The sequence below is a fragment of the Otolemur garnettii genome, unplaced genomic scaffold (assembly GCF_000181295.1).
Source record: "Otolemur garnettii isolate 467f Iridium unplaced genomic scaffold, OtoGar3 scaffold00014, whole genome shotgun sequence".
Classification (NCBI taxonomy): Eukaryota; Metazoa; Chordata; class Mammalia; order Primates; family Galagidae; genus Otolemur; species Otolemur garnettii.
In genome coordinates, this window is record NW_003852409.1 from 341,514 (window position 1) to 351,141 (window position 9,628).

At 38.7% G+C, this 9,628-nt stretch overlaps 1 protein-coding gene across 1 annotated transcript in view; it reads left to right on the forward strand.

Moving 5' to 3' along the window:
* Window positions 1-9,628, forward strand: part of MELK (maternal embryonic leucine zipper kinase) — an 85,831-nt gene that overhangs the window by 40,900 nt on the left and 35,303 nt on the right. Inside the window, exons 8-10 of the mRNA XM_012802298.2 lie at window positions 335-403; window positions 1,790-1,888; window positions 4,793-4,879. Of these exons, the coding sequence (XP_012657752.1) occupies window positions 335-403; window positions 1,790-1,888; window positions 4,793-4,879 (255 nt within the window). The remainder of the gene's footprint in view (window positions 1-334; window positions 404-1,789; window positions 1,889-4,792; window positions 4,880-9,628) is intronic.

Below are 9,628 nucleotides of genomic sequence, written 5' to 3' on the forward strand. Positions count from 1 at the left end.
ACATTTAGCTGTACTTTCCCATTTTCCCTATGCATGGTGACTTTAGGGACACTGTAGATTACAAAGACCTGTAACATTTATGATTTCCACGTTAAATTTTCTGTGCTTTAACCCCTCCCTGATTTGTGGAGAATTTAGAGGTGACAGTAGTATTTAATTTACTGGATTTTGTTCTGTAAGGCAAGAAATGGATTTCTTATTATTGTAATGTTTAGCAAGTCTTATAGTTGGGTGAAGTCTTTATGCTTGGAAGTAAACCTCCAGCATGTTATTACCTTAGAAATCTCTGTAAGGGCTTGTAACCAAATCACTTAAATGTTCTGTTTTTTTATAGAAAGGAAAATATGATGTTCCCAAGTGGCTTTCTCCCAGTAGCATTCTGCTCCTTCAACAAATGCTGCAGGTAAACTTTGTTATTTATTTTAAAATAGTAAAGGTCTATGGAATTGTTTGATTTAGCTTTTAAGGTATCTAATGTGCTACTACAGTTACCATGATCTGTTAGCTTGGAATAATTTCATTCCTCATATCTACCATGCATATATCTTCTAGATCCTTAATTATGTTGTATAGACATTTTTTAAGACATCTACTGTTTGTCGTTGCTGGTATTGTTTTTCTTTTTCTTGAGCGTTGTCGGTTTTCTCTAATAGCTCTTACTTTACTCTTATTTTCTTGTTCCCACTCTTGCACATTACTTATGCAGCAGATACCAAGTAAATGGTTGAATGAATTGCTGTACAATTTAACCAGCCCTGTGATCCTAGTGCAATGGTTCTTAATCTTTAATGGATCAGAATTACCCGATGGGGCTGAGCCCCACCCTCAGAGTGTCTGATTCAGTCGATCTGGGGTAGAACTAAATCTGCATTGCTACAAGTTCCCAAATGATGCTGATGCTGCTAGTCTTAGAACCACATATTGAGAACCAATGATTTGGGATGAGCCTCTGAGGGTGAAAAATAGGAGTGCTGAAGTCTGGGTATCCCCGCTACTGATCAGTAGGTATATCACCTAAACTGGTTCTCATCTATAAAATGGGAGCCTCACTGCTACGTAGTGTTATGAAGATAAAACGAGACTGATAGGAAATGCTTTGAAAATATAAGTACCTTATTAGTGCAATATTTTTTTTATTATGTATTCAGAATATCTTCCAGTTTTTCCATCTATTAAGTCATCTCCACCTATTATTCAAAATTTACCTCAGGCTCACCCACCTTGATTAAGTAGGGGCAGGCTACCAAATCTCCATAATGAGATTGAAAATGCCTTACTCTTTCTTCTAGACTCCCCCAAATTTAATCTTTGTTGATTAATTTTTCTCTCCACATTTGAAAATTACAAATGGAAAGGAAAGGTGTGCTTTTCAACTTGTTCTATATGATTGTGAGCTCATCGGAGGTAGAGATGGCATATTCACTATGAAAGCCCTGCATTGTGGCTGCTTGAATATTAAATTGGTGAATATTTCCCTTGAATAGGTTTTCCAGCAAGAGACTATTACATCATACAATAGATTGACTGCACTTCATGAATAATGCCCATACCAATGAAGTTCATGTTTGTTAAACATTTGTCTTCTAAGCCTATGGTGGTTGCTATAGTTTTCTAGCTTCTATTGCCTTTTTTGAAGAATTTATTCCAAGGCCATTTTAAGGTCTTTGACAACATTTTTTCATGATAAAGTTTACATCTGTTCTGATGCATATTGAGTTCTCATGAGGAAAGGTGTTCTGTGTTCTCTATTTGAAATGTTAATCTCTAGCTACTTCTTAATGGCCACTAGGTGGACCCAAAGAAACGGATTTCTTTGAAAAATCTATTGAACCATCCCTGGATCATGCAAGATTACAACTGTCCTGTTGAGTGGCAAAGCAAAAATCCTGTAAGTAAAATGAAATCCAATAGAATTTTTTTTTTAACTTTGGGTGATCTTTGTGTGAATTCAGAACCTACAATGCTATGGTCTAATATAAAATAAAGCATATTTGGTAGACTTACTCATCAGATTGGTGTTTTGGAGATTTATAACCCAATGGACAGTGGTTCCTTAACTTGGTCTACACGTGAGACTCTCCTGGAACATTAAAAAGAAATGCCTGCCCTCCCCCCCCCCATCATAGACTACCTAATGAGTGTTTTTAAAAGCTTCCAGGGGCTTCTTATATGTAGTGACTCACAGTGTTCTGGGAATCTCAGGTCAGTTACTATCTTTGCAAAGTCTGTTTATTTGTCTCTAAGAAGTAGGTTAAACCAGTTCTACTTCCCAGAGTAGTTATGAAGTTAGAGTGGTTCTCAAATTTTTTAGTGGAAGGAAACTCCTTTACCGTCTTACTACTTACTAAGTCATTTTAAAGTAACAGCAATAAACCTATTACATATTATCCCAAATATTTTTATGAAGAATAACCATTTAAAAAATCAATTTAACAGAGGCCAGGTGCGGTGGCTCACGTCTGTAATCCTAGCACTCTGGGATTCCAAGGCAGGTGAATTGCCTGAGCTCACGGGTTCAAGACCAGCCTGATCAAGAGTGAGACCTCCCATCTCTAAAAATAGCTGGGCGTTGTAGCAGGCGTCTATAGTTCCAGTTACTTGGGAGGCCAGGGCAAGAGAATTAGGCTCAATTACTTGAGCCCAAAAGTTTAAGGTTGCTATGAGCTATGATTCCATGGCACTCTACTGAGGGGGACAAAGTTAGACTCTGTCTTGAAAAAAAAGATCAATTTAGCAAAAAGAGTGGTATTGTTTTACATCTTTTCAAATTTCTTTAGAATTTGGCTTAATAGAAGGCACAGATACGTATCTGCTTCTGCATTCAGCCTGTTTTATATGTTGCTTTTATTGAAGCATGTGAAGAAAATGCAGCCTCACATTGACATGGAATTAGAAAAGGGAGAAGTATTTGAATAGCCTTTCCAGATAATTTGGGCTATTCTCTGATATTCCACCAAAACTTCTATACTTGAGGGGACCTTTGTAAAGGACCAACAGCAAGCTTGGAGGTGGGTCTCAGATATAGTATGGACTTAGCACAACTGTGGCATATCTGCTTTCTAGAATGATTCCATACATGTTATTCCAATAGTCAGATGATCTTGGAAAAATATACTTGCTTCAAGCCCCTTCTCACTATTCTGCCCACTGTTATGGCCATGCAACTGAAATCTCTCCTGTTTCTCTGATCACTGTCAACTCCTAAAATTTCTTTTACCCACATTTTCCACATACCTCCAGGTTATCTTTAATATCTTTTGAGCAAATACAACATACTTCTAATACTTGTCAACACTGGGAGACTGAGAACAGCAGCGTGCAAGTGTCTGAGCAGTGCAGCAGCAGGGCCAGGATGGCGGTGGTGTGCCCCTTGTGAAGTGGAGAGGGTGGGTGGTGCAAATGCCTGTGTTCAGCCATTGGGGGTCATCATTTCTCCATGTGTGGAGAGCTTTGCACATCTTCTCAGCCACGATCCTAATACAATAGGACACACTACTATTTGTAACAGAACAGACACCAAAATGAAGTTTCTGATTTCTGTAATTCAAAATTTTTTTTTTAATTTGAGACACAGTATAAAGAAAAAAATACAAACCTTTTGAGTGTTTCAAAAGTGTATATGGTTTTCCTATCTTAGTACGGTATGATAATTGCCAATATTTATTGAATACTTAGATTAGACTAGTGTACCATTATGGTAGGTGCTGTCTGTATATTATACTATGGCATAATATAAGTAGAACTCTTAGAGTAGTACCTTTAGGAGGCACTATTATTCTATGGGTTTTATGTTTTTTAAATTCTTTAACCCATTTAATCTCCACACTAATCTTCCTTAGTAGGTATTGTTACTGTCTCCATTTTGCAGATAAAGCAACTGAGATGTAGAATCATTAAGGTCAAACAACTAGAAAGTGTAGAATTTGAACCCAGACAGAAGGTTTCCGGAATGGAATGGATCTGTTAGATCAGCTGGTTCAAACTTAGGTCCCATGTCCTGTGTATCCTACGCATGCATCTATATATAGCCTTTGTGGATGCTTGTCTGACCTCTGTTGAAATCGCTACTGGAGCAGAGTCATGGAGAGGTGGTATTGTGTTGTAGCAGAAAAACCCTGGGCTAGGAGTGGAAAATGCCAGTCTTGGATAGATCACAGTAACTTTTCTGAGTCTTCATTTTATCATGTCTAATATAGATATTCTAATGCCAGTCTCTTATGCATGTTTGGGTCAATGTTTTGTTAAAACAAAGTTTGTATAGAGGTTCTCAGTTATTCTTTTTTTTTTTTTCTCAAATTGTCTTTGCTGGTACCTTCAGCATAAGAGTGATTGTGTAGCATCTATGGCACCATTGTAAGGGCTCCTTGAATTGTGATAAACCTCAAACATAACCTGTAATCTTAAAACAAGTAAGTTTTAAGTCTGAATCACTCTTTTACTAGTCTGTTGTATATTCACTGATTTTAGATGCCTAGATGGCTGCTCTTTGATGAAAATGCCAATGTAGGTCTTGTGATGACCCTTGGCTGCACAACAGAATTTTAACAATTGAGCAAATCATTTGGGGGCTGTGAAGAGCTGGGAAAGAGCTCATCTTCTTGAAATATTTGTTGTCATATGTTTGCATCTTCAAAAATTATAGAGAATGTTGCTTCTTACCCAAGATCTTGACAGATTCATGTTGTTTTTACATATTGGTGTGTGATTTTATAAAGTAGTTAGACTGATGTTAAAATTTCAAAGCCATAAGGTATTTGTAATTTTGGTTAATAGTTGATACTTTTTTTTGTAGTTTATTCACCTTGATGACGATTGTGTAACAGAACTTTCTGTACATCACAGAACCAACAGGCAGACAATGGCGGACTTAATTTCATTGGTAAGAAAGACAACCTGAATTAAAGAGTATATAAATTTTGTTTCATTGTTCTTTATTTTATCAGTGCATTACAAACAGCATTTTTCAGCCAGGTGCAGTGGCTCAGACCCATAATCCTAGCACTCTGGGAGGCTGAGGCAGGTGGATTGCTTGAGCTCGGGAGTTCAAGATCAGCCTGAGCAAAAGTGAGACCCTGTTTCTACTAAAAATAGAAAAAAACTGGTGAGGCATGGTAGCGTACACCTGTAGTCCCAGCTCTACTGGGGAGGCTGAGGCAGGAGGATTTCTTAAGCCCAGGAATTTGAGGTTGCTATGAGCTATGACACAGTGGCAGAGTGAGACTCTGGTCTCACACACACACACACATACACACCGTGAAAAATAATTTAAAAAATGAAAAACTTGTCCACAGAGGATCTGCAGAGTCCTAATTTTGACTACTTTAAGGTTCTCATATAGAAAAACTCATCAGGCATTGTAGTGGCACCTATAGCCCCAGCCGTTCAGGATACCAAGATAATAAGATTATCGCGTGAACCCAAGGGTTTGAGGTTGCTATAAGCTATGATGCCTCAGCACTCAACCCCAGGGTGACTGAATGATACTTTGTCTCAAAAGAAAAAAAAATTCTCTTACAGACAACTATAGTTCTGTTGTGTAAATAGATAAACACAAAGGAGTTTTCTTCTAACCTAAAAAAAAGCAGCTAGTATCCTATCACCCCCCAAGCTTATGAATCAAGTACTATAAAATCATTATGATTTTGGTGTTGGATCATTTTTACCACATTGAGATGTATCCAACCTGCGGCCCATGGGGCGCATGCTGATTTTGTGAGAACTTTTTTTGCTTATCTGTGGTGTCAGATACCATGAATCTTTTTTTTTTTTGATAATCAAATTTTGTTAGTGTTTTTAATGTGTAGCCCCAGATAATTTTTTTTTTCTGGAGACAGAGTCTTAAGCTGTCACCCTGGGGAGAGTGCTGTGGCATCATAGCTCATAGCAAACTCCAACTCTTGGGCTCAAGTGATCCGCTTGCCTCAGTTTTTCTATTTTTAGTAGGGACAGGCTCTTGCTTTTGCCCAGGCTGGTCTCAAACTCGTGAGCTCAAGTAATCCACCTGCATTGGCCTCCTAGAGTGCTAGGATTATAGGTGTGAGCCACTACATCCAGCCTAAGATAATTCTTATTCTTCTAGTGTACAGCAAAGAAAAAAGTTGAACACCCTTGCTAGATCATGCCTATATATTTTTTATTTCTCTAGAGATGGTGCATTCATAGCTGTTTCTGAATGCAATCTAACATGGTACTCGAGGATTGCATGTAGCTTTGCTTCTGGCCCAGTCTTTCATCATTCATGATGTATATTTGTTTTTTTTTTCTGTTCTTTAACTTACAAAGTAAAATCCTTAAGCTATTTATTTAGCTAAACAAAAAGCCTTTCAGTGAAGAAGAAATATAAAAAATTCTTTTGAATGGCATAATAAGCAAAGGTTCTGGAATATGTCTGGAAAATGGAAGTATAATTTACTTTTCATGCATAATGCCTTTAAGAGAATGGCAGGCATTGGGAATTGCTACAAGATATGTCAGGTCCTTAGTCTTTTATCAATTCAAGTTTCCATTTAAGCAATCTAAAAAAATTGCAGAACCTTTTTCTTGGGATAATCTTTAATAGAAGACTCATATTTTAGATACCAAAAATGTTTCTTATAAAAAATTTTGAATACCAACAAACGTAGAGAGAATAGTGTAATCACACTGAGTTTCCATATTCTCATCATCCAGTTTCAAAAATTAATAACATTTTTACAATTTTATCCATATCCCAGCACCCCATTTACCCTTTCCAGATGGGGTATTTCAAAGCAAATCACAGCTACCATGTCATGTTATCCAGGAGAAATTTGATATGGGATCCATAAACTTAAACTTGAATCTTAAAAGTAATATACTCAGTTTCAAGAAATGTTGAAAAAAAAATAAGTCTTTCAAATAGTGCCTTTTATGAGGTCTTTATCTACAGTTTTCAAACTCAATAGTCAAATGGAAATATGAATTAATTGCTTTCCTTCTGATGCAAAAATCACATAGATAATGAAGTATATTAGAAGTTTTCTGGTGCTACATCTCTAAAGATCTTCTCAGTTACTCTGAAAGCTAAGCATGACCAACAGTGGGAATGTAGTGAGGAAAGAAATAGTTTTCCTTTTGTTGTACTTCTCTCATTCTTTTTTTTTCTTTTGAGATAGAGTTTCATTCATTTACCTAGGCTGTAGTGCTATAGCATAATCATAGCACACTGCAACCCCCAACTCCTTAGCTCAAGAAACCCTCCTGACTCAGCTTCTTACATAGCTGGGACTATAGGTGTGTGCTACCGTGCCTGGCTTATTTAAAAAAAAAATTTTTTTTGGAGATGGGGTCTCATCATGTTGATAAGGCTAGTCTTGAACTCATGGCCTCAAGTCATCCTCCTGCCTCAGCCTCCCAATCTTCTTTTATTCTTAAATGCCTGTTTATATTTATGTTCAGTCCCAGGGATAAAAAGAATATAGGCAATACAGGTTATTCACTCTATATCAAAGAGTCTTTTTTTTTTTTTTTTTTTGAGACAGAGTCTTACTATGTCACCCTCAGTAGAGTGCCATCATAGCTAACAGCAACCTCAAACTCTTGGTCTTAAGCAATCCTCTTGCTTTAGTCTCCCAAGTAGCTGGGACTACCAGCACCTGCTGTAACGCCTGGCTATTTTTTGTTGCAGTTGTCATTGTTGTTTAGCTGGCCTGGGCCAGGTTTGAACCTGCCACCCTCCATGTGAGTGGCTGGCACCATAACCACTATGCTACGGGCGCTGTGCCTATATCAGAGATTCTTATCTTGGCTGTACTATGGAATCACTTGGAAACTTTATTTATGTTGAGAGTGAGTCTCATTGTGTCACTCCACGTAGAGTGCTGTGGTGTTACAGCTCACAGCAACTTCAAACTCCTGGGCTTGAGCAATCCTCTTGCCTCAGCCTCCAAGTAGCTGGGACTACAGGCATCTCTGCCATCATGCCTGGCTAGTTTTTCTATTTTTAGTAACGCTCTTGAACCCCTGAGCTCAAGTAATCTACCCGCCTTGACCTCCCAGAATGCTCAATATATAGATGTGAGCCACTGCACCTGGCCTACTTCTAGAATAATCTGGATTTGTAAGTGCCATTCCCAGAGGGGTATGGCAGAGGCGTAAGAATTACTTGAAGCTTCCTAAATGATTGTGGTATGCAGCCAGGAGTTGAGAACTGCTCTAGAGTCTTGCTATTTAAAGCATGGTCTAGGTCCAGCATCAGTTTCCCTTAGGACTTAGGTGCTTGTGAGAAATGCAGAATTTCCAAGGCCTTACCTCAGACTTACTAAGTCAGAATCTGTATCTTTATCTCTGAGTCATTCATATGCACATTAAAGCTTGAGAAGTATTGGTCCAGGTTCATTTTTCTTAACCTGGAGTGATTATTTTTCCCCCAATGGAGAAATTTGGGAATGTTTGGAGACATTTTAGATTGTCACAGTTGAGGGATGTGTGTGTACTACTGGCATCTGGTGGGTAGTAGAGGCCAGCGATGCCACTAAACATCCTACAGTGCACAGAAGGGCCTCTCACAGAAAGAATTGTCCGAGTCAGACATCAGTAGTACCAAAATTGCTAGGTGCAGTGGCTCACTCCTATAATCCCAACACTCTGGGAAGCTGAGGCAGGTGGATTGCTTGAGCTCAGGAGTTTGAGACCAGCTTGAGCCAGAGTGAGACTCCGTCTCGAAAAATAGCTGAGCGTTGTGGTGGGCACCTGTAGTCCCAGCTACTTGGGAGGCTGAGATAAGAGGATCACTTGAGCCCAAGAGTTTGAGGTTGCTGTGAGCTGTGATTCCACATCACTCTAAGGGTGACAAAGGGAGATTCTTGTCTCAAAATCAAAGATAGTGCCAAAATTAAGAAACCCTGGTCTAGGTAGTCTCAGAGCTTCTTTGTAGTTTCCAATTTGAAAAGCCTCAGGAAAACCAAGTTTGTGTTTAGCTGGTCTGTTCTCTTTTCATTAAGGCATCTTGGAAGCTCTGCCTTTACTTTTAAGACTGATTATGTTATGCAGGACAGAGATTAGTTCAGTGTGATCTCTGCTGGCGTAGGGTTGCTGACTTTTGTGTTAATAAAGAAGGGGAGAAACAGTATTATTTTCAAACATTTGACTTATATAGAACTCTCACTTCTATGTTGTAAGCAGAAGCACCCCTGCTGATTTTTATATGCAATAGTCAAAGTCTTATATATGTCATGATTTTGAGTGATCTTATTGTAGCCTTTTTGAGATTCCCAAGAGTGGTGCTAGAGTTTCCAGCTTAATTGCATTCCTTACTTTCCCCATTCTGCTATCCACGAGTGGCTCTGGATTGGGGAGCAGTCATTCATCTGAACTTCACTAAGGGTCATACGTGCGTATGAGAACCTATTCAGACCAAGATAGATCCCTTTCCCCCACCCTGGGGATGCAAATAGCCATGAGTGTGAAGATTGAGAGAGTGAAGAGGAGAGTCAGGGAAGAGTAGAGGGCTACCCTCCCAATTTCTCTGCCCCTCTGGAACTGTTTTTTCCCAGCCCAGGTGCCTGGGAATTTCTTGAAACTGGAGATTTTTTTTTCCTTTGAGACAGAGTCTCACTGTGTCACTCTTGGTAGAATGCTGTGGCATCACAGCTTACAGCAACCTTAAACT